Below are 25,471 nucleotides of genomic sequence, written 5' to 3' on the forward strand. Positions count from 1 at the left end.
GTGGCGGAAACGGGCTTCCATAGAATAGTGTGGATTAAAGATGCTTTATTTATAAGCAACAGATTCTATCTCGAATGGTGGAAAGAAAGCTAAGTACAGTTACTCACCTTTGAAAGTATTTCGCTTTTATCCATTTCAGTCATTTTTTTCCCCTTCAACATTTAAGGTCGAGTAATAGAAGGCAGTGCCACTGATTTAATTTCACAATAGTGCATAAAGCTACAGTTCAAAATATTAAAGCTGTTACTCTTAATTAAGTACTAATATTTCAAAAATCTTGAGCTATAAAACACTCTAAAAGTGACCACTTAAGAAAGGCTTGTAATGGAGATGTTTTATGTGTCTCGAAATAAAATTGCTATTTTTTTCCCACTAGTAACTGTGTCAATAAAATAACACAACTTTATTGCGATTTCCTGTTCAGTGATGGAACAAATCAGTTATTTGTATATAAAAAATCTCAGACTTCAACAATGGTGGGAAGTCAGATTTCATATCCTATCACTCAGCAAACCAAATGTGACCCTATCAAAAAAATTCAGTTTGTCACTCCTCATCTCACTGCAGACTAATCTGACACATCATTCCCGGTGTCTTTGAGCGGGCTGTTTTGACTGTGCGCGTCGAGCTGATGAATGGCGGATTTTGGCTGAGAGAGAGGTGAAGCGAGCCTGCAGGCTGACGTCAGGCCGGCATGTTGAGAGATGGCACGGTTGAATGATCCCTACAGAAGGACATGCTTTGTTAAAGTTGGGACTAGGACGTGCCTCCACATGAGAGACAGCATGTGCTCTTTTTTCCAACAGATGGCAGCGCTCCGGCAACTGGAGGGAAAAGACAGAAGACAGAATGGGAGAAGGGGGGGACAAATTGTGGGGTTTTTTCCCCCTCTTCTCCTCTCATCTTTATGACTTTTGCTTTTTATTTACCCCTAACCACTGCCTGGGGACTGAAACGTGGCAAAACTTGTTTTTATTTGTCTCAAGACAGTGGTTTGATATCGTATCTGCCAGCGCTTTAGAGCCACGCTGGCCCGGAGTTCCACTGTTGTTAAATGTGCAGTGATTTTAAAAAAATCATCCCTCTGGTTTTCATTATAGCTTTACGGAATAGCTTCTTTAATTCCTAATGTTTTGGAAGCTTGTGACCGTTTTTTCTGCTCTTTTTCGTTCGGTCCTGGCTGTACTGAAATCAGTCCTGTGCTGTTTCTAATTGGTGGTTTTAAAAGCACTCTGCTGGCGTGGCGCGCTCACATGACAATAAAAATGAAATATTTACTTTTGTTTTTCCTAGAGATGTGTGGGCCAGACCTCACTTGCCATTGACTGATTGAAACATTGCGCTCGCTGCAGTCATTCCACGTCAGCTATTTGTGGTGACGATTTCAGAACGAGAACATCTGTTTTGAAGAGATAAACATCATTGCAGAATCACACGGCGGTTATCTGCATATAAAGCTTGCTCTCGGTAGACAGTTTGGGTCTTATTGTGATTACAAGAAGGAAATGAATTCAGGGAATTCACAAGACTGCAACCTGAATGAGTAAAGTGAAACACTGAAACAACTCACAGAGTGTTCTCTTAACCGTGTAGTAACGCACATTAATGACTGCACTTGCAAGATTAGAGTAAGTAAAACAGTTAGAATGAACCCTTCCATAATGATATAACTTGTAATGGTTATTGGCGAATTGTCGATATGATATTGATCATGGAGGTGAGTTCTTGACTATGAAATCAACAGCCATATACCTAATGGTGAGTTTCCACAGGATCCATCATTTCCACGTTGAGTTTATTATCTGTGCAACTAACTGAGCAATTGTGGTGCAGCTGCATTTTATTTCTGAACAACAGAGCAACGAGTTGCATAATGTTGAGGTTTAAACTTCTTGACTTGCCTCTGAGAACTACATAACTTCATGATCAGCATGGATTATTTCTCATGTTGAAGGTTTTCAAGAACACTTTCTTTGCAGTGACAAAGAAAATCTGTGAAACAGCCATGGTGTTTGTTTAAGTTTGAATTTCAGGAGCAGAAAGTCTATCAGATGTATTCATCCAGTCAGGTGCAATTGTAGAAGAGGCTGTAGGGCATGGCGAGTACTTGTCAGTTATATGACGTTAAACTATTTAGTGGCTCATTGAGCAAGCATCCAGGGAGCATGACCCCTCTTGTGCAAAAACGGCAGGGACATGTAGTAACAGTTTCATTAGCTTTGGCTGAAGAAAAAGAAAAATGCTGACTTGAGATTTAAAACAAAGTGATACAGAGAAGGATGATGTATATATTTAAAACTGAATGTATGGCAAGAATGACAGACCTCACATAGTTCGTTCTTTTTTTATTCTGGTTGCTGTTTCTCTAACACACGGCCACAGCTTTTCAGCTGCATCCACACACAACAACAACAACAACCCCAACCTCAGGTCCCTGCACGTTTTATACAAGGGAGGCGTGGTGAGCTGATGGAGCTCCGGTGTGTCAGCCTCTTCTGCAGCCGTGCAACAAACCACGCCCTGCCAAAGAATGAAATTATAAATCTTATTAGTTTGTTTTTCTTTAAAAAATTGTTCAGTCTTCACTATTGACAATATATGAAATCCAACAGCGATGTTGGATTTCTTTACCTAGACGATACCATATTTAGATGAGAAGGTGGAGTTCTACTGTAAGTCATCATCATTCCCAGGCGTTGGTTACAGATCTCTGTGTTGAGCAACCAACCAACAGAAACAGCCACAGCCCTAACTTTAAAGTTTATCAGCATTTAGATGGATAAGTTCTAAAAACAAACTTTCCTACGAACTCCTGGTACACTTTCTCGTTTCGGTCGTTCTGTCTAGCTCTCTCTGGATTCTGTCGTTAGCCACCAAACACAAAAGTTTCTACACCTCATCGCTGGACCACAGTTTTTATTTGTGTATAGGCCTTTCAGTTAGTGACAGTTTTCAAAAATGATTCTTGTGAAGGAGTTCCTCTCATGACCCCATCCAGTGTTGTCACTCCCTGGAGAATTAGTGGCAGTCTGTTGATTTTTGGCTCAAATCAGCTCACTTGGAAACGCTGCCAAAAGGGTACTAAAAAGTACCTGGTACCAGGTAGTACAACCTAATGGAAAACCCTATAAACCAAGGGTAAGTTGAGTCAAGTCGAGTCCATTACATGCTAGTGGAAAATAGGCTATAGAGTACCAGGCTCAAAACATCTTTTGCCTCAATACCCATCAGAAGAACCGCACTGTTTAGAACTTTTGGACTGTCTTCATTTTTCCCCCGGAGGTTAAAGCACAGAACAGCAGCACAGAACAGCAGAAGACTTTCATAGTCTTCTTCAGTTGAGATGTGATTAAAAGTTCCAGAAGAAGGTTGCAATTGGACCTGAAGTTGAAACAATGTAATCACAGTTCAGTGTTAAAATGTAAAAATCCTCAAAACTGGAGAGAGGAAATTAGATTATGATGAGTTTGCACTACAATAATAAAACCATTGCTAGATAATGATGAAAAAAATTACTTTGAAATAATGGAAATCCCCCAAAGGGCATCAAGGTTTTTCCAGCTTTAAAACATTAAAACCAACCCAAGTGGAGATTTGGGGGGATTTCCATGCCATCAGATGAATTACAATGTATTTCACAAGCTGCCAAAAATACTTTTTTACTTCTGGCATTCATTTAAGTTCAATCAATTTTCACTGTACGCTCTGGAGCCAATGTAAAGAATGTCTTGCCTTGGCAGTTGTGGTGGCTGAGGTGCTTAAGTGGTAGATTAAATGATTTGTACAAACCAAAAGCAGGGGCATCATGATGTCGTAGACCTGAATAAAACAAGCACTGAAGGTTAATTTAAATGTACGCTTCCAGATTTCGGCTTGTGCATCTTGCCCTGTTGCTGTCTGTAGTTCATCATGTTGCCTTTGCTCTCCCTCCTGCAGGTAACACATGTCAAAATGGCCTCATGCCTGCATTGGTGCGTCCCACCCTGCCTGCTGTCCAGACCTCGCTGGCCATGAAGCAGTTTCTACCTATTCCTTTGGATACAGCCTCAGCGGTCAGCCTCTTTCCAGGATTCAACACAGTGAGTGTCATCCTTATCTCCTTGTGTCATGTGATCGGCTTGCTGGTTTTCAGATTCTCTTTGACTCCTGCTAAGGTCACAGTGAAGGACACCCTCTGTGATCTCAGCAGCAGAGACAGATTTTGTATTTCAGTTGTGTTTTTGCCATATTTGTCAGCATGTTTGTTTAAGCTGTTATTACTGCTTCAAAAAGATACAATGAGGAGCTTTTAGCTTTGAGGCAATAAGCTTCAACCTTTTTTTCCACGTCTTTTTATCAAACACTCTTTCACACAGTTGCACATAAACCATTTAATTAGGATGATTCTTTCAAAGCTTAAATGTGAGTTTGAAAGGGAAGGAGTATGTATAATGTGGCTGACACTTCTCTGAAAAGGCCTATATCTGTCTATGGATTAATGAATGCTTTATTATGCAAACATTTAGATAGAAGCCATTTACGTTGATCTCCAACCATTTCGTTGTATATCTATTATAGAACCACACATTTTGTCTTTTCTCAGTGCTCCACTAATGTGTTTCTGCATTTCTGTATGTGTGATTATTGTGATTATTGTGCACTTACTCTGCTAAGAGTTAACCTAATCTGTTTTATCTTTATGTGATTTATAGACAGCTCTGCCTTTAAGCTCCAAGTTCAAAACTCATAAAAACAGAGGAGGTTACTTCTCTTGGAAGAATTTGTCTGCAGAGGACAGCTCATCTCCTTGTTAACATTCACATCTGTTTTTATTTTTAATCCAGACGCAGACGACGATGTAGCTTACTGTAGAAAATGCTGAAAACTAGTGTGCATCCAAGCAGCGTAAAATGGCACAATCCAAAATGTGTCTTCAAAAACAGCCATTGTTTCTTTTAAAAATATGGCTTCTTAAGTATTTCTTAGAGCACAGTGAGCCTGCACAAGCATGCTTCAAGATGCACTCATAATGGTAGCAAAGGTCCGGCTGCAGAAATGTTGCAAATAATTTGGCTTCATTTTATGTGTCTTTGTCCAAATAGTTTGCTGATAATCACCAAGATGTTTCCTGGAAAGAACTGTGTAGTTCGCTATTAATTATAGGAAAACAGACGCAGTGTTGAGAGGTTACTTTTTCAGACTTGTATTTGTGAGTAATTGCTGTCAGATCGAGAGTCAATGCGCAGCTGGTCAGCTGAACATCAAAAACTGTTAAATTTGTTTAGAAGCAGACAAACATGAAATTTCTCTCTAATTAGTAACTTCTTACAGAATCACTCGCAGAAAACTTCAGAGAAAATATTAAGACTTTACACTCAAAGTGTTTCCAATTGTTTTTCACATTGTCCATTTTTCACTGTGTTTGGCTCACATTCTTTCTTTGTTGTTCTTAATCAGTGCTGGCTACATCCATAACACCCCTTTGAAAGCTTCTAAAACTTCAAAGCATCTAACATTTTTGACCAATGTTATATACTTGTAGACTTGTATACTGTACCTCTTTTCCAAGAAATGCTTTCAACAGTGATGAAAACAAGATAAATCTGTACTTTTATTCACTGTATAGTTTGCAGCATTATTTTGAAGCCAGATAACAGTGGTGGGTTGCAACACAACTGAAATATCACAAATTGTTACGTAGATATGTATGCATGTAGTGGACTTAATGCATAAGTTAATAGGAGCGATATAACCTGAGTATATGACAAAATCGCAAATAATTAAAATTTAAATCGAGCACCTCTTCTGTGAACATGATTTCTACTTGAGTCAAATACGGTTTTTATTGCATAAGTGGTAAAAAAAACTAACAAAAGAACAGTTCAGATCCCACAATGCAGCCTCATGGCAGTTTGTCAAACACTCACAACCAGGGTTTTAATAGTTTTGCAATTTTCATTAGTTTTTATTTTTATTTAGTTTTGACTTCTGATTTTAAATTTTATATACGTTTTAATTAGTTTTTACCAATTGTTTGCTAGTTTAGTTTAGTTTTTATTTTTTTGAAAATCCTTAGTTTCAGTTTAGTTTTGATTAGTTTCAGTTATAGTTTTAGCTGTGTTTGCAATAATTAAGTGTAACAAAATCCCAGTTTCATCATATCAGTCATGCTCTTCTGCTTATCCTTGGGTATGTTGCTATTCCAGCTACCATGCCCTGCACCCTGCACAGGTCGCCTGTCTGTCGCAGGGCTAACACGCAGAGACAGACAACTCACATTCCCACCTATGGGTTCTTTAAATAAATAAAGGCAGATGAACAACCATTGATACCAGGCAACTATAAAATGTATATCTTGGCCCCAATAAGACTATTAACTCTTGCAGCACCGGGTGTTCGTAATTTTGGTTCAAGTGAATTGATAAACTTTTTGAAGGCAATTGACTCACACAGTTATGTAGATATCCCAGTCCTGTTGTCTCGGGATGCATCACGCTGCCTTGCCTGGGGTTAGCTTCTGTTTTCTGGGGATGAGGGTTGAGTGTGCTCCCTTACCTTCTCAAGGTAAGCTAGGTTAGCCTTGATGTGTGAGCTTTTCAAGTGCACTTTAAGGTTTGTGGGATTTTTCCCCTCATAATTTGTCTCTTTCCACTACAAGACACTTGCTTTATCCAAAACACAGTCATATTCAAAGTAATCCCAAATTAGACTCTGCCGCTTTCTCCCGACTTTTCCTGACACGATTCTGCGCGTGGACGGAGCAGCAACACAGACGACTCGTACTTGCCACCTGCTGGCATAATTAGACATCAAGAAAAAAATCTGGAAACTAAACTTCATTTTCACCCTTGACTATTGTATGACACGCACACATCAACGAAAACTAAACACATTTTTGCTATAAATTCAGTTAATTTTAGTTAGTTTTGTGAAAACTCATTACAGTTTTAGTTAGTTTTCCTTTTTTTGTTTTTATTTTTATTTCCATTAACGAAAATGTTTTTTCACTTCTAGTTTTCATTATTTCGTTAGTTTTCGTTAGTTTTCGTTAGTTTTCGTTAACGATAATAACCTTGCTCACAACCTATAATCTATTTTCCATCCTTATTTTCATGTAGCCGAATGTGATTTTTCATCTGTCCAGTCTCACGTGTACTATTTTGAGTCCATGAACAGCACTGTGACTAAATCAAAAACAGAGTTTGTAGAATTTTAACGAGTCAATATTTGGTATAACATCCTTTACTCTTCAACAAAGCCTGAACTCTGTGGCTATGTTGTAATTTCTTTAAGACGTCTTCAAAAATAGTTCTCCAGGCTTCTTGAAGATCATTCCAAAACCCTTCTTTAGCATTAGCTGCCTTTTGTTCTTTTATTTTGGCAAGATGATCCCACGCTTCTTCAATAATATTGATGTCCGGGCTCTGGGGAGGCCAGTCCATGACTGATAGTCTTCCATTGTGTGCTTTTCTGTTTAGGTATGCTTTTACTTCACTGACAGTGTGTTTGGGATCATTGTCATGCTGAAAAATGAAGCTATTGCCAAATACTTTCCAGATGGTATTGCATTGTTGATACTTTTTTAATGTTCATAATCCAGTCAGTTTTGGCAAGCTTTCCAAACCATGACAGGCCCGTCACCATGTTTTACAGATGCTATAGACACTTGCTGTTGATGACTTGAATGAAAAATTTGATTCATCATTCTATAAGATCTGTTGCCACAGATTTTTGGCCCAGTTCTTGTGTAACTTAGCATACCTCAACCTTTTCTCCCCATTTCTTTTCTTAAAAAACAGCTTCTTGACAGCCATCCTTCTTCTGAACACTTTCTGATGATGCTTTGCTGAGCAGCAGATGGATCAGCTGCAGGGCCAGAAGCACCTCCCGGGTCCTTGTCGGGTCTTTGCTGGATTCTTTACGATTTCTTAAAGATGTGACTTTCACATACAGTTCATCTGCTGTAGATGTGTTTTTAGTCCTGCCACGTCGTTTGTCCTGTACCTGTTCCACAAATTTTATTAAGGACAGATACGAAGAGATGTTAAAATAAAGAATGAAGCCACTAATGTCCAAAGATAAACTTTGAAAGACCTTCAGAGAGCCTGGAGAACTATTGCAAGCTGCTTGGAGGCAAAATATAAAGACATGACAGCACAGTACTGTACATGACATTAATGTTTTCTAAAAAGTAGGAAAGAAAATCTAGATTTGGAAGCTGGAGGGTTGCTGGTGGGGTGAACCAATGTACTTTTAACACCAGATAACAAAGTTAAAACACAGTAGTTTCCACTTCCTTGTAAAGCTGTGGTTTCCCAGTTGCCAGGGTGACACATCCCTACAAACTATATACTGCAGACACAAAATGTACCTCATGACTCTAAATTGAAAAAAGTGGAGGAAAATGGATGAATGGATGGCAAAGCAATGCCGACTGTTACAAAAACATGTTATTTTGTCTCAGTAGCTCCATGGAGTTGTGGCGCAAACTAGCTGATACAACAGCGAACTCTGGCAAGAGCAATGGCAGAGGGCTCTACGTTTATTTAAATACTGAGTACTACATAAACCAAGTCACTATAGGAACTTACTGCTCCCCAGATTTGGTATACGTAATTCCCAGATACAGGCGATTTTACTTCCTGAGGGAGTTTTCTGTTCTTATCTACATTCTCACTCAAGCTAATGCTAAGCTAGCACAGACTTACATGGACTTCCACTATATCAGTTGTTGAGCCTTGGTCGTACGTTTTTTCCCCACCAGTTGCAAAACCTCACCAGGGGATCAAACACGCTTAGCAAATACAAAAATATTACAGAACCCTACAAAGCACTGCCTACCTCAACCACAGATAGTGACAGGTGGTCACTATTTCTGCTGCCTGCATGTACACCTCAGAAACAAATCTGTCCCAGATCTGGAGTAAGGGTCTGTATCCACACGTGGCTCTTTGGAGAAGTTGCACATTGAATCTCATTGTACTGTGTACAGTGAAAATGAATCAGAATCAGAAGACTTTATTTATCCCCAAGGGGCAATTAACAAACAACAGAGCAGCATAACATTGAAGATAAGGACAATAAGAACAGGCAATAAGAGTGAAATAATAAATACACAGAATATACAGTATATACATTTTTTAAATTACACAGTGAATACATTCATTTCAGTTAAATTCACAAAGGAATATAATCCTTTGGTAATGTCTCTCCTTTGTCACAAAAATAGCTTATGTTGTTGCCCATACTTCTGATTGAAAGAGCCCCAGAGGCAGAAATTACGTACTGTGCCTTTAAACCAGCCTGTCTTTCACTTAGTTTGAAAGTGAAACACAGGCTCCTGATGTGAAAGGAATTGTGTAGCCTCTTGTTTTATGACAATGAATCTAGAAGCTTGTGTACAGACTTCCTACTATCTGCTAGGAATAATTCTTATCTGAATTATTATTACATCAACATAAGAAAATGCAAGAACAACCATTTCAACAATATATTGGTTCTGAAGTCAATTTTCAAGCAGAAATCCTGAAAACAAGTCATAATTTGAAATTCTATTATGATGTTAAACTGATTATCTCTGGGTTTAGGATCGTTATTCATCAGTAATGTTTTTTGTTGCGATTGTAGGTTTAGTTTTGACAAACTGAAGCACATCAAAACCTAAACACAATATATAATTTATGCCCAGGTACTCAAAGCACTTTCCAATTTCTTCAGTGATTGTTGTGCTGTATACCTATTCTCTATATTTATCTGTTAATACTTTTCCTTTACAGCTCATCCTTTTAAACAGTAACAGTAGTAAACAGCTTTCTGAAATGCAGTGATAGCATGTGGCTGCACAGACCTTATTAGATTTGTGACCTGTGAGGAGCCACCTTCTAAATGGAGCACTCACCCGATGTGCACTTACTGTAGCAGGATGTGTACACCCGTATGGATCTATTGATTTTTCTTTTTGAAAGTAGAAAGTAATTATGAGAAAAAAAAATGTGGCCTCACCAGCTCAAATCAACAAGGTCATCACAAAAATACATTGACTTCTGGAAGAAAAAAAAAAACTCAAATAGATAACCTATCCTAATTTCTTTCTTTTCTTTTTTCTCCTTGCTGCCCTTTTGAAACACCGGGATAGCTCAATTCAAAATGTGCTCAAACGAAAAGGGCTGAAATATGGAGCACAGCTGGATAAGAGTGAGGAAAAAAAACATGAAGGGTGAAAAAAGTGGGACATTACAGAGAAAAGCCCAGATAACCCATGGGAAGACAGATTGTTTCTGCAAGGAGAGTTTCATGAGAAAGTTCAGGAATACTGTGTCCCTTTACTCGCCCTGTCTAATCTGTATTTAACAGACTTGTCTGCAGATAATGAGTAATACACTGGGAAGCCTCCAAATGGTGGAAAGCTGATACTAGATTAACACAAAGTAATCACCTCTTGCACTCTGTCGCACAGACACACTAACACACACCATCTCAGTCTTTCAACCTTCTTCTTTTCTTTTGCGAGCTTTTGTTTCCCTCCATGTCTCATGTTCTTTCAGACTTTGCTCTGAGCTCCTGATTTCTTAATCACCAGAAGAATGTGGTGCGCTTTTAAAAGTTCGAGCACAAGTAGAAAGTTCATGCATATACTGTTCTGCATGCTGTTGTTCTGCCTATACAATCCCTTTGTAGCGCTTTCAGCACCGGTGTAAGTTTGGATTCAAAGGTGCAACAAAGGAGCCTGTTTGCCAGCTCACAGGTCTGATCAGATTTCTTTATGTGTCACACAGCAGGTGGTGTGCTGAGTGGGAAGAGATATTTTTCAACTTATACAAACAGTGCTGGAAATATTGAAGAAGAAGAAGAAGGAAAATTCTGAATTCAAGTAGTTTCTAAAAGCACAAACACTTTTCTATGATGCTTGCCTTTAATTTTCTTGTGTTTACTGTGAAATTAGAAGTACAAATACAACATTTCCGCCTAAAGTTGTAGACTTTAAGTACTAAGCTGCACAAGTGGAAATTTAAAAAGAAGTAAATTACATAAGCAACTTTGTTAGGATTAACTAAGAAGTTGCTTTCCCCCTTCTGCAGATGTACGATATGTCTTCACTCAAGCAGATTATTAGAGGAGCTCTGATTTTAATTGTGCACAGAAACCAAACAGCTGTTTGATTCGGTGGAGCAGATTTAGTGAGTTACGGATCAAGCTGAAGCTAGTTTCCATCTGTACTCCCACTGAAAGCAGACGCTTTTATATCTGCCCAGATGAGGTCAGATCTTCTTATGTGCCACCGGGGCTCAATAAACATTTAAGCTCCCCTTTTCAAAAAAAAAGAAAAAAAAAAGCCACATGATCCTATAGGTGATGATGACAGTTCTTCCATTAACGCACTGCAGCAGTAGGAGCACACTCATTCTTGGTAGGATTTGTATTATTGGATGGATTGCGGTAGAGTAAAAAAAGAAATTGTGTAAGTGTTTGCATGTCCACACCTGCATGCAGAGGGAATAATACCAAAGTCTCTAGTTGGGGCTTTGTATATTCTTGTTCTGGGATGAGTGACACATTCAGGAAGTCCTTAGCCAGAGGGGAAGAAACAGCGTTTGTTTTCTCTCTCTCGTCTACTTTCTTTCCCCCCAGTGGGGCGCCTTGATACAATAAAATGTAACAGGAAATATGTGGCTTCAAGCCATAGAAGAAGACTTCATGCATGCAACTACATGTGCTCAGAAACGCACGGGGGAGAAATTCTATTAGGGCAAGTTTTCCGGTTCATAAGGAGCTTTAAGACACACACACAGTGATGTTAGTAGTTCAGAAAAGGGTGAAAATGAGAATGTTGTTATGGTGTAATATACGGCACCTTACATAATATTTTACTATACTATTCCCACTTGGGTAAAGCTGCTATTTTTTTGAATATTTGTACCATTGTGAGCAAAGTTGCAACAACAATTAATACGTATTACTGATTTTGCATATGGATTTTTTCATTTATTCTATACAGATGTGATTTACTTGATTATCCAAAAACTGCAAAAAATGTGCACAAGTAGTAGAGTTCTTTATTGATTTTGCTCTTGAAATATACAAGTTTTGCTGCAATTATTAATACAGCATGATAATTCAAATATATCCAAGATTATTCTGAATACAATCGCGTGTGAGATTATTTAATTGTTCAGTATATTGATGCATTTCACAGTGAAGATTCGCTTTTCTTTCTATCATGAGAGTTTTCTTGCTATATAACAAAATTGTTTTTGCCTTCATGGGGCTGTCGATGTCTGTGCCTGTATGTACATGTGTGTGTTTTAAAAAATGTGGTTCTGCAGACCCCCTACTATACCGGTACCTAACAAAGAGATGGTTTTGAATAGTCTGAGAGGTGTTTCTGTCTGCCTGTCTGCAGACAAAATTGTGAAAGATGCAGTCACTCTTTGAGGTTTTAGCTGGTGCATTGTCATTACACGCTCCAAAAAAATAAAGGAACACTTTGAAAACATCAGATATTAATAGGGAACATATCGTGCTTGATAATGTGTAAGGAATGAAAGGACGCCACACTGGTTGATGGAAATGAAAATTATTAACAATCAGAGGGCTGAATTTAAAAGAAAGTGAAAAGAATATGCAGCAGACTAGTCCATCCTACTCTAAATGGTATTCAGCAGTTCATATGGTCCCTACATACTTGCGTGTGTCTGATATTCTCATAATGAGATGACAGATGGTGTCCTGGGGAATCTCCTCCCAGATCGGGACCAGAGCATCCTTGAGCTCCTGGACACTCTGAGGTGCAACCTGGCGGCGTCAGATGGACTGAAACACAACGTCCCAGAGGTGTTCTATCGGATTTAGGTCAGGGAAGACGTGGGCGACAGTCAGTGATATCAATTCTTTCATCCTCCAGGAACTGCCTGCATACTCTCGCCACATGAGGCCACACATTGTCATGCATTAGGAGGATCCTAGGATCCACTGCACCAGTGTAGGCTCCAAGGATTTCATCTCATTGTCGCCTTGAGGCGACTTATGTTGTGATTTGGCGCTATATAAATAAAATTGAATTGAATTGAATTGAATTTTTTGAGCAGTGTAGTTTGTAGTTACTACTCAGGATGTTATGTGAATGATCCAGTTTGTCTTTTGTCTGATCCTTACCAGTGGTAAGACTTGGTCCAAAATCCATCAGTCCATCCATGCTTGGGAACCCAAAGTCATTGGTGCATGTCTGTGTACAGTAGGAGGAAATAACAGAACATGCGAACTCCACACAGAAAGACCCTAACCCGCCAGAAGCACTGAAGTCAGAATCATCTCGCTGTGAGGCCACAATCCTAAGTACTCTACCACCATGCTCACCGTGGCCCAGATTAAAAGGAGGAAAACGACTTTGGGAGGATTCTTGGCACCTCTGCGTTTTTTTTAATAGAATAAAGCTACACTTTAGAATTTCATTGCATCCAATTGTCACTGAAATATATCAACCATTCTTACTGATATGAAACTTTAGAAATGTCACCCAAATTGAAAAAACAAACACATTTTTTTGCTCCACAAATGTACACTTGTTATGTTTGTTTGTTACAGCTGACACCTCACAAAACTTGACACACACACACACACACAGAAATGTGTTGAAGATAACACACAGTTCCTTTTCAGCAAAAAGGCCAGTTTGCAAACAGCTTTGAAGAAGTTTTTGGAATTGCTCTGCAACTTTCAATTGATTCAATCACGGAGAAGTTATTGAAATTGCTACCTTGAAAGAAATGGAGCAAACCAGAGAAGAAAAGGGGGGAAAAGGAGGGAGCGCGTGACAGAAACGGGAGAGTTTTGGAGCGTAATGAAAGAGAAAAGTGAAAGGGGGAGAAGCAGTTTTCGGTTTAACAGAGTGGAAGGCCCTGCCGAAGAGGTGGTGTGTGTGTGCCAGTGTGTGTGCATTTAGGTTGTCTTTCTTTGGCTCTGGAAATAAGATCTATCTTGCCTGGAGCGTACATTTGTCTTGGAGAAACAATACAAACTCTATTTCCCCCTGCAGAGTAATCAGGAATGTGATTTATCGATTCTGGGCACAGATCTGCACGCTGGGAAATTGCTTTGTAGTCCTGCAGCTGCAGTGACACACCGGCCTCCGTCTGCATTCAAGACAACATCACAGTCCATTTCAATGTGTACCTACCCTCGCTAAGTCAATGTTAGCATCAGTGACTGTAATGGAAATGTGCTCTTTGACAAAGCACATAACACAGTAGCAGTAAAGCTGGAGGAGTTCTTTTGTTTATTTGGGCAAAAGTCCTCTTTATTTTCTGCATAGTTTTTTGGTGACTGACAAGTGGAAGGCTTCCAAACCGGCCCGAGCTCCAAATCTCTGCACATATTTTAGATTTCCAAATTGCATTTTATCAGCTTATTCATAATCTCCATCTTTGCTGACCTTTTCACCTTGCTGCAGTGTTGTACAGGTGCACTCCAGAAACCTTTGACATCACTGCTGGGTGCATCTGTAGACTGTAAAAAAAAAAAAAAAACCACTTCTGAACACATGTAATGACAACCAGCAGCAAAACTGTATTTCAGCCTGGTGTTAATTTACTCTTTTTAACTGATGATTGTGGAGCAGCTGCACAGACAATGTCATTAAAAAACAATCCTGTGCAGATATACATATTAGGGAAGAATGTTTAAGACAGTTTAAAGCTTTCTCTCTACTAATACTGGCAAAAGAAACCTTGTGATGTGCACAAAGCATCTGACATTGAAAAAGCGTCTGCCTGCAATTTCACCAAGGACCCCGAACTTACACAGAATGAGAATTTTACTCCTGATTTGTTGGAACAGAAACTCCTTCAGTGGTATAAGAACAAGTACAGGTGATGTCCATGTGCACATCTGCAAAGAAGCCTTAGCTAGAACAACTTCAAAGGTCATAATATTGTGGTGTTTACAGCTACTTATGCTCTCCCTGAGCAATTTAACAACAATGTTCTGCTTTGAGATACAAATAATTAAAAAAATAACAACTATGTTATTTCTTAGGTTAGATTACAAGGGTTAGGTTATAATCTACCCTAATCTAAATGTGGTATTGTTCTATACAGGACTCTAAAACAAAACAAAAAAAGGAATTGTAGGGATAAAACGCACTTAAAGATCCAGCATCCACTCCAAATCTGCAACTTTCATTAAAATTGTTGCCTCATAAATGACAAACGATTGTTCAAAGCAGGCTTTGTATGGTGATAAAAAATAAAAAGAACAAAGGGTGAGTTAAGCCTGCTTTGCAGACTCTCATTTGATTTATACATGTCCTATAAACATCTAATGGACTCTATAAATTGTATTCCTGGGGGAAGCATGCAAGGCCGCAAAACAACAGCGAATGATCAAAGGTAGAGAGAGTGAGCGGACCACCACAGTGCCAGGCGCTGCCTTCCAGCCAGTCACACCTGGAGCAGAGTGGAGTGCATATCTGTTTAATGCGTGGCACAGCGGTCCTTATCATTTAGCTCGTGCTCTGGGGCTTTTTAACCCCCTGAACTGAGTGGAAGCTTTATGTTGGCAGAGCTTGTCTCGATGTGTTCTCCCACGATAATATTTCACTCTTTTTGGGTAGCTGCCAGCTCACAGCTCTCTCTGGTGGAATGCAAAGAGCTCAAGATGATTTTTTATGGAGGTGTTTAGTGCCAGCTTCCCAGGAGAGCTGATGCTATAGTGCAGCGTCTCCTCGTTGTCTGAGTGACCTGCTTGTACTGTACACTACAGTCGGCCTAACAGCTCTCAACGCTCATCCGAGTGTTTAAATTCCGAGTGTTTAAATTCTGGGAAGTATCAACTGTTTAACAACTGAATGCCAGGGTTTGAGAAGAAGGACAGTTTCTTCTCCTGTGTTTTAGAGTTCAGGATATAAATGGAAAGAAATGGAAGACGGGTACAATCTGTTTCTGATTTGATGGTGGTGCCATGTGCCTGGGCTCTTTGAGGTGATAACAAAAATATGTCAACTTTAACTGCCCATCTGGTCATCTTAAAAAGCAGGAATACTACTCAATTTGAGAATTCAAGACCGTATGTAACAGTTAAGAAAGGCAGAGTGTGTTTCTGATTTGGATTTTAGAGGAAGTTAGTCACAGAGAGTATCTGGCTTTCCGTAAACAACAGTAAAAGCAATAGACATGTAAGGATTTGAGGTTCATTGAAACTGCCTGACTAGTTTTAAAAGACCTCATGTTTGTGCAACAAAAGCACCTGAAAATGCCGCAGTCCTTTCCAAAGTCTGTATTTCTAGTTATTGCACGCATGACCACAAACCTAGACCAGATTATCACGATGCTGACACAGCTGTTTTTGGAGGCGGGAATGCTTACAGTTTTGGATCATTATTGCAGCAATGTGTTACACAACCCTCTTCTTGACTCGGGGGATGTAGTTAAAATTTAATCAGGATTAGCTTCAACTAACTAAGCTGCATTAAAATTTACTGTCTTAACTATGTGACCATGCTATGGTTCAGTTAATGGCTAAACTAGCTCTCACAAAGGCACACAACCACCCAACTAAACCAAAGACAAAAAGCAGCTGAAGTCAAAGAATTTCATTTTACAGAATTAGACTGTTATAATCAGCAGAAAGAATGTTTACCCAGTGCTTAACTGATTCATATATAAAATAAATTATCAAATAAGTAATCTGACATCCACTGACAATGTAAAACCACCGATTAACCTAACATTAAGATTGTGGGAGGAAGCTGGAGCACCCAGAGGGGCTACAAGGATAATATGCAGGCCCCACTAAGGGCTCAATCCCAGACCCTCTTGCTATAAGGCAGCAATTCTAACCACTACACCACCACTTTGAGTTTTGTGTCACTGATTGGTGAAAGTCCTGATACTTTTCACCAGGTTTCATGCACTTCACTGTATGAGTGGCTTGGTGAAACTGGTGGGGAATTCAGGTGGTACTGAATGAAGTCTATAACTGACATTTTTGATCTTCCCCCAAAATAAAAAGACTCTTTGGCTCCCTTTCTCTGTCACTTTATGGACTCTTGTCTTACTCACTGCAAGATAAATTTCATTTTTTAAAATTATTTTGGTCCTTTTTTGATCCCGATTAGAGTCAAAAAGAATAATGAAGATTTAAGGCATTCCTTTGTTATGATTATAAAGTCACTGCTGTATGAGCATGCAGTGTCAGATTTACCCCTTATGTCAAGAAAGCCAAAACACGCAGTTTAAGTCTTTACAGTCAACTAACCAGTGGGGGATGTCATAATGTCTACATCTATCTAGTTCAGTCTAGAGGTAGAACAGTTGTCCACTGCGAGGCACTACAGAACCCCCCCCCCTTTTTTTTTAAAATTTGTTTTTTTTGTCTACTGTTATCTTAGGAAATCCAGATTGGGCCTGACAGCCTCTCATATGGACAAGATTTATATGGCCACTCTGTTGCACTTAGTCTGAAACCATAAATACTTTAAACACAGCCAGAGCTTCGTCAAATTTGGCACTGATCATCTTTTTTTCCTCTTTTAAAGTTTTCAGAATAATTTGGCAGTAACAGCAACTGAACTCTGTGGCAAAGTGAAAAAAAAGTATATGAACTTTATGAATCGACTGGCGATGTCTTACTATCGATACCTGCAGCCACGCTTTTCACATTATCAGATCAAGTTGCCATAGTGACTATGGCCCACTCATCTGCTGGGGTTCCTCTTCACAGCGTGAGCTATTTTTAGCGGTGACATTATAAAATGAAAACTGACAGGAACTAATGGTGTCACTGGGGAAAATACTACTGAGGAACAACAACTGGATTTCTGTAGATAACAAAAAGTAAAACTTTTTTTTTCATCACAGTAAGCTGGCTAAATAATTTATATCAATAACTTATTTGATTTGAAGACTTTTTTTAAATATTTCAACTCTTTATGTAGGTAGTTCTGTGTTTTATCGTTTGCTTATCGAATATGATATTTTTTAATTTACTCTTATTCAAAATATTCAAATAGATACATAATTGGTTTAACTTCTCACAGCTCTCAGTGCAACCTGCTCCTTTCGATCTAAAAAGATTTGACACCACTGACCTGCAGTGGATGACTGATTCAGCACAGCTGTATTAAATGTGGAAAATACCAAACGATTGAATTTTATCAGCTTATAAGGAAGAGCATTTGTGTCACAGTATTATTCTCTCTCACGTTAACAGTGATTCTCCCTGCAGACGTAAATCTGATGTTAATTAGCCAGAAAACTTGAGTTTTTTTCTTTGCTCTCTGAGCTCAAACTTAACCAGAGATTCTGCCTCACAGAAGTGTTTGCATCATTGAAACGTTGTTAATTCAAACACTGCAAACACAGCGTTGGTAAATCAAGTGCTGCTGCTCTTAAAGACAGCTGTTTTTCAGTTTCCAAGAACTGAACATCCTCTCAGATTCAGTCATTCAAACATCCGTCCCTTAGTAATCTCCTCCACAGTGTGTGTTAGCGTTAGCTTCGTGCTTTACCGTGTTTCATCGTCAAAGTAGAACCAGCTGGAGCGCTAGTGGGAACAGTTTGCACCTGCAACACCATCGTTCCTTTAATGAAAAGCACACGAGTTCCAGAGGGAGAGTTCAGCGGTGTCTTTTTTTGCACGCAGACAAGGTTGACTGGGGATTTACGAGTGTGACGGACTCCCAGGACTAAATCATAATTTTGATGAGGGAGCCTGCGGCTCGCACAGCCTCGTGCCAACAACACGAGGTCTTCGAACACACCCTGTTCGTATGTAGCGATAGTTCCCCTCCGTTCTCATACATAAATTTTGAGTACTGTTTTTCTCTCCGTGAGCTCACAAAAATGTGTCCCTTGCGGACCCAGAGAACTCAAACAAGGGCCAACAATAAATCATTCATACTGCAAAGCTCCTATCAGAGGGTGGCAGTCGCTGTGGAGTTAAAGAAACTGGGCTGAGACACTCAGTGGTTTAAATTCCTGCTTTGCCTGGGAAAATACAATACTCAGCTGACATTGTGTGCAGTTTGAGAAGAACACACAACCACAGGGGAGGCCCCCAAATTTCAACTTCTGAGCGAACACAGTTCATATTTAATAGCACCAGGCTTTACTGTAACAGATAACATGTAGACCTGGATAAATGAGAAGCAGGGAGGCTTTGATAAAGAGCATGCTTGCTCAGCAAATGTTCCCAGCATTAAGCAACGCTAAAGAATACCAACATCAATGAGCGTAGGATTAGAAAGTTAAATCCCTACAGGCCCTTTGAGGAGTTACAGGGAATACGGCGCATTTGTTGCGTTGTTAAGATTCAGTGTCTGCAGGTGGCTCATGTATTTTTATATTGGAGGGCATCGATTTTGGAAATCCAATAGATGGCCACGCTCCTCGGGCTCCTCTCTCATTACCACAGAATCCGCCTTGTTTGATATTCATGGTGGAATATTATGAGAAGATAAATCGTTTAATCTTAGATTTTATTGAACGCTGTCGTGAGTGAGACACTCCCCTTCATTCTGTGGGAGTAGCTGAAGCAGTTTGACAGAATGACGGATTAGAAATTAGCCTGCGAGGGAATTTAGCAAAAACACAATCGAACAGCAGTTCCAGTTTGGTCATTTATATGCAAAAAAGACTTTCATTGTCCTGACGCTGCACTTTTCTTTAGCTTAATAAGATGCATATTACAAGGTAAATACATGCAGTTTTTGAGTACGCACTTATTCTACTTCGTCTTCATACAGTTTTTTCAGTGACAGTCTTAATGCAACACTTTTTCAATAAAGCATATCTGGTATATCCATAGCTGATGATTCTGGACAATAATTTTCCATTGTTGACTTTTCAGTATTAGCATATATGTTAGCTGATATGGAGCAATAAGGTTTTCATTTTTTTATTTAAAAATTGCATCTGGACTGAAATTGTATTCCCCTAAAATTTACAGCTTTACTCAAAAAAAAAAAGACACATTTACAGGCAGGGTTTATAAAACGACGTCGACAGAGAAAATGCGAAACTCAAGACTTTAAAGTGTGCGTACATAAACCGAGAGTCATGTCACGGCGACTATAAAGTCTGTGCTTTTGCTTTTTTATTAGGGTCACTTAGTAGTAGTAGGAAGTGCTTTGAGGTGATCGTTGTTGTGAATCTGGTCTACATAAATAAAATTGACTTGAACTGAATAGTAACATAGTTTGTTGAAGAGTGTCTCTAACTGTTTATGATACTGTCAGCTCTGAAGCAAATGTGCTAAAGAAGCACCACAGCTGAGGACAGTGCAGAGTCAGTGGTATCTTCATGTAAGCTGCTTACTAGCTTGTAGACAGTTCACTGTTCTTTGAGAATGAAACCTTGCCTTCTATACATACATGTGTCCGTGCAGTATTATATGTGATGAATGTGTATTTAAAGATTTTTGGTCTCGCTTTCAGCCCCAAAATACAGTGCAGTGTTAGTCAGGCTCCAAAACTGAAATGGCAGCTAGCCCTGCCCACATATTTTAACAGATGTTTCATATTTACATATCGGTACTGTGGTGGTACTGAATAAATATATCTCAGTGATAAATATTGAACATTATATGTTTGTAGTTTTCTTCACATTGGCTGTCTGAGATGCCATTGCTATTAAATCCAGAATTGTAATCATGATACAGGTGTGTTTGTGTCTAATGGTAAAAAAACAAAAACTGGTGAAAAAGATTTAAAAGAAGACAATTTTGGAATTTGTCTGCTCTTCTTAAAAAAGGTCTGCAGTCAATCTAGTAGCCCTATATGACGTTTCAGTGATTTGAGCTAAAATCCATCAGCTGACAATCAATGATAAACACAATCACAATATATTTTTTGTAGTATACTAAACATGCAATTAAATTAAATCTGGCTACAGTGGAGGCTTCTGTGCAAAGAAATTATGATATTTGTAGACACGTAGTTAAAGGCAGTACAACAAAGCTTAAAGAAGAGGTGGAGCCATGCCATGAGTATTTCTTGAAAGTACGTTGGAGCATTTAATATTTTTCTACAAGAACTCAAACCTGTGAACAATCAAAATGCCAACATGTTAGCCCATCTAATTGTTTGACCCGTAAAGCTCAGTGCAGAAAGATTATAGGTTTAAAAAGTCATGTGCAGATGAAAGTAGGACCTGCATTGATTCAAGGACCAAGATTAAGTATTGATCCTGCAGAACCTGCACAGAAACAAAGGTTTTTGTTTGCTCATAATGTTGCCCAAAAATTAGAAAAAAAAAAAATCGCACTTATATTCTTTACATGGAAATCGTTTTTAAAAGCTTTGATTTAAAAGACAGGGAAGCTCGTCGGCTTGTTGAGAAATACAAATAAAGCTCTAATAAAAACAAATTCAAACATAATTACTTTAAATAGCCACAAGAGACGAAATCTAGAACACTGTGATAATACTGAATGGGATGTAATGGCTGAAGGCTGTGGGAGGACTTGGCGCAGAAGTGGTTATGGTGTTACATTTTTATATTTCACCTCACCTGGACTCACGAGGGAGTGTGAGGCTGCCAAATGCCTGCTGAGAGCTTGCCCAGTTCAATATTTCATCCTGAAGGTGGCCAGTGGTTTGAGAGGGGTCAGTGGGGAAGAGCAATGGGAAAATGTGAAGGGAACATGCATACCTGCTGAATAACACCATGTCTGTCAGAGAGAACTGCAAAGAAAATGCAGGGAGGAAGAAAAAGAGTGCAGAAAAAAACGAGGTTCAGGGTTAGCGAAAAATGGAGAAAAAAGCTGAAGTAATGGAAGGTGGAGATATGTTCAAGCAAAAACAAAGAAAAAGCAACAATATGTCTTGGAGAGTGAAACCAAAGAGAGTGCAGTGCTCGGTCTTCAGTGTAAAACTCATCCACTCACAAAGAGCCTTTCTTTTCCATAATTGCACTGCTTAAATCCCATCAATAAGGAACTTTGCTTTAAAAACTGTGATGAGTTCATTGGAAGAAGTGAACTTTAAGTTACTTGTACTTCTGTTAATCCATTTTAATCAATTTGACTTGCAGAACAAATGTGGAAAATTACATTTTAGGCACTTTTTTGAGATTTTACCGTCTGAAGAGCCTCCACTCAAATGAAAAACAGGTAAACAAATATAATCATCAAGTGGAAACAGACTTTCCCCAAAGGCTTTAAAGGGGGAAGCTTAAAGTTTTAACAAGATCAAATAGATTTTTAGTAACCCGTTTAATCCCATCAGAATATGTACAAAGAGTATCAAGGCAGAACGTGGCTTTTATGAATATTATTCAAAGTGTGAATTTTCCTGCTCAGTGAAGCCCTCAACAATGAAATTGTTCTTTCCCCCCCCTTTTATCTATCTACAGTTGGAGTCATTATATTCATTAGACTTCACATAAGTAAATGGAGCATGTGTACAGCAGAAACATGCGGGCAGAAACATTACAGCCACCCGGCCTTCCACATAATTGGGAGGAACAAAGATAACTTTAATCTAAAGAATGAAAGCATGCAAAACTCTCTGCTTTTTTGTTAATAAATTATAAATAAGATCATTTTAATAGTGCTCTTTTTACTTCATTTAACAAGTCGGGGAAGTTAATGGAACATAGTGCAGTGGGCAAGTGACATCTTTAACAGAAACACTACGGTGACACTGGACAAAGTCAAACTGCCAAAGTCAGTCTCTGTAGGGAGCCATGTAAACTTATGCAAACAGTAGCTTATTAAACGAATGACCACCAGCCAGTAGGCACAGATCTATAGTAACACAGATGTTATTTAAAGGCAAGTAAGGGATGACTTTAGTTTGGAATGGCTGATTATACTTAGACGCATGGAGGAGTTTGTGAATCAGGTGGGGTCAAATATCGTCCATTTTGTCCATGTGTCCATGTGTCCAAACCAAGTGTCTGTATTATTTGGGAGAAAACCCAAGCCAGCTCTGGTCAGTACAAACAGTACTGCAGGTCTGCAGTGTGGCCTGGCTTGTGCGTACATTGGTGCAAAGTCCTTTACTTACCAGACACGTAAAATGCTGTGATTGCAGCCATTCCCCAACTCTGTGAATGGTACTCATGGCCATTGGTCAGTGGTTGTTGATCAATGGTCATGAGAATTTGCATATTAATGATGAAGGAACTGACCTGCCAGCCCATTGTTCCTTCAGTGGTGCTAATTTCGGTCATTATGCAAATGTACTGTTTATAAGATTGTGGACGAAGTTACTTGGATGAGTGACGAAACGTTTCTCCCACTGAAAACGTTACGTCCAGATGAACAGAATCAAACTTTGGGGATATACGTTTTTTTCCACCATGCTCAATTTTTCCGATGTATTGCACCTAAATAATGAGATCTGACCAATCAGATCACTGCATTTGGCAACAAGCCGGCCCATACCTCAAAACGCGCAATGGCACTAAACACGCATAGATGCTGCTCCGAGCAAATGATTTCTCTGCCTGGATTAAACCATGAAATTCTCCCTGCTGCTGTTTTCCTTTGAGAACCCAGATTCTCAATTTCTTAAATTTTCTTGTTTAGAAACATGAGGAGCAGCTGATCATGGCTTAATCTTCAACTTTTTCAGTTTGTTTTTGAGGACAATTTTTTCCTCAAAAAAGAAACATGTTTGGTGTGTAATGGTCTAAAGTCTCATTGTCTATTGCTCTGTTTTGGAGTGAGAAGCTACTGGACTATTTTGTCAGTTAGCTTGCTTAGGTTGGTGGAGGGTCTTCTGCAGGTTTGGCCGTCTGTTACCCATTAGCTGTGTGAGCAACGTTTTCTGCTCCTTCTCAGCAATTGCTATATTTATACATTTTATGTTTTCAAAACATATAGTAAAAGATTATCGTGTCTCTTTAGTGTTCCATTTTAATAATAAAAAATAAAAAAATATATATTTTTGTCTCCAGTCACTCACATTTAATTGCTTATTCATTTTCTGTGCAAAGCATGTCCTTTCTTCACCACATTTCTATTTACCTTATGCATACCTAATGATAATGGGCATGCCCGTGCATGAGAAATGACTGGAAGATAAAGAAAAGTTATACCACTTAATTTGTCTATTTACACATTTTAATTAATTTACCAAACAAGATTATTTTTAGGTGCTTAACCTTTGTTTTGTTTTGTTTTGATTTTTTTTTTATGAGTGCCTGGAGTGGAGTCCTTTCTGTGTCGCAGCAACTTACAGTGTTGTCTGATGATGAAGTAACGGACTGGGTCAGGTGCTGGATGTAATTGGGAGACACATAGAGAAAAGAATTAGGTTTGACAGGTCATTCATTCCACTTTAGTGAATAGTAAGCAAGTTGAATGATGGTGAACAGAGCATTTAGACCTCATTAACCAGTCATTCTCTCTCCCTCTCTGTATCATGTTTAAACACCATGTTAAACATATAAACATATTTAAAATACAGCACACTGTGTGCATAGAGCTCCTGTCCTCTGTTATGTATGCACTGTGTATGTGGGATTGGGCAGTTATGTGCCATCTTGCTGCTTAAAGAATATGCATATAAATCACTTTAAAGAATCCACATCTACAACTGCTACAAATATAGTGAAAATAGCAATAACATCAAACTATAGCTATTAAGATTTAATAATCCTCATGTGTTAATACATGATGTGTGTTCTTTAAAAAAACAAAAAACAAATAAAGCATTAACCACAAAAACTTGAGACAGTGCAGATTCAGATCCAGTCCTGTCTGTTGAGCTCCAGTTTCTAGGACAGTGATGTTTTCCAAGCCATAATCAGGTATTTTAATATTACGCACTAAATCCAAAATCTTCACATATGGAGTACTGAGCCTGTAATGTCAGAAGAGTCGATTCTTTTTCTGTCCAGAGTCGGTGGATTTGAAAACCAGGAATGCTGCTTCCAGTTCTGTGCACAGAGAGCAGATTTCCACCTATAAGAACCTCTAAGCCGCAATCTGTAATTTGTTTGCTCACATAAATTATGTATATACATCCACATGCATAATGAAAAGGTCTGAGTTATACTGCATAGTAAACCAGCATTTTGTTTTTTGCTTACAAGATGATAAAGCAAAATAGAGACGTGCTCTATGTGTAAATCAGCCAGAACTGCAACACATCTGAAATAAAGCTTACAAACATACATTTGTGTTAACAAAGTATCAGTTTCACAGAAAAAATGTGGAAAGAAAAAAACTTTTTGTTTATATGTGCTCTGTGTGTGTTTGTTATTTGTAATGGGGTATTGTATTATACCCAAACTAATGATAATCATGCAAATTAAAATAAAAGAAATGATCACATTATGTTCACATAATGTTTTGGTAAACAATCAGGTGCAGCTGGGAGCCGCGGTCCTGTTTATAACGGCTCTCTTCCCTTTCAGTAACTTCTTTACTGCAGCCTCAGCTTATCTGCACACTTTATGGCTGACTAAAGTAAAGTGACTACCACTCACAGCCTTCAGTTTTCTGTGGTTGTGAGTACTCCTCTCACACACACACACCCATGAATACA

At 38.8% G+C, this 25,471-nt stretch overlaps 1 protein-coding gene across 1 annotated transcript in view; it reads left to right on the top strand.

The window, feature by feature from the left end:
- znf385d (zinc finger protein 385D) overlaps positions 1-25,471 on the top strand; it is a 95,923-nt gene that overhangs the window by 8,632 nt on the left and 61,820 nt on the right. Inside the window, exon 2 of the mRNA XM_005744016.1 lies at positions 3,937-4,079. Coding sequence (XP_005744073.1) covers positions 3,937-4,079 — 143 coding nt within the window. The remainder of the gene's footprint in view (positions 1-3,936; positions 4,080-25,471) is intronic.

This window comes from Pundamilia nyererei, unplaced genomic scaffold (assembly GCF_000239375.1).
Source record: "Pundamilia nyererei isolate P.nyererei 1_Seehausen unplaced genomic scaffold, PunNye1.0 scaffold00138, whole genome shotgun sequence".
NCBI classification, from domain to species: domain Eukaryota; kingdom Metazoa; phylum Chordata; class Actinopteri; order Cichliformes; family Cichlidae; genus Pundamilia; species Pundamilia nyererei.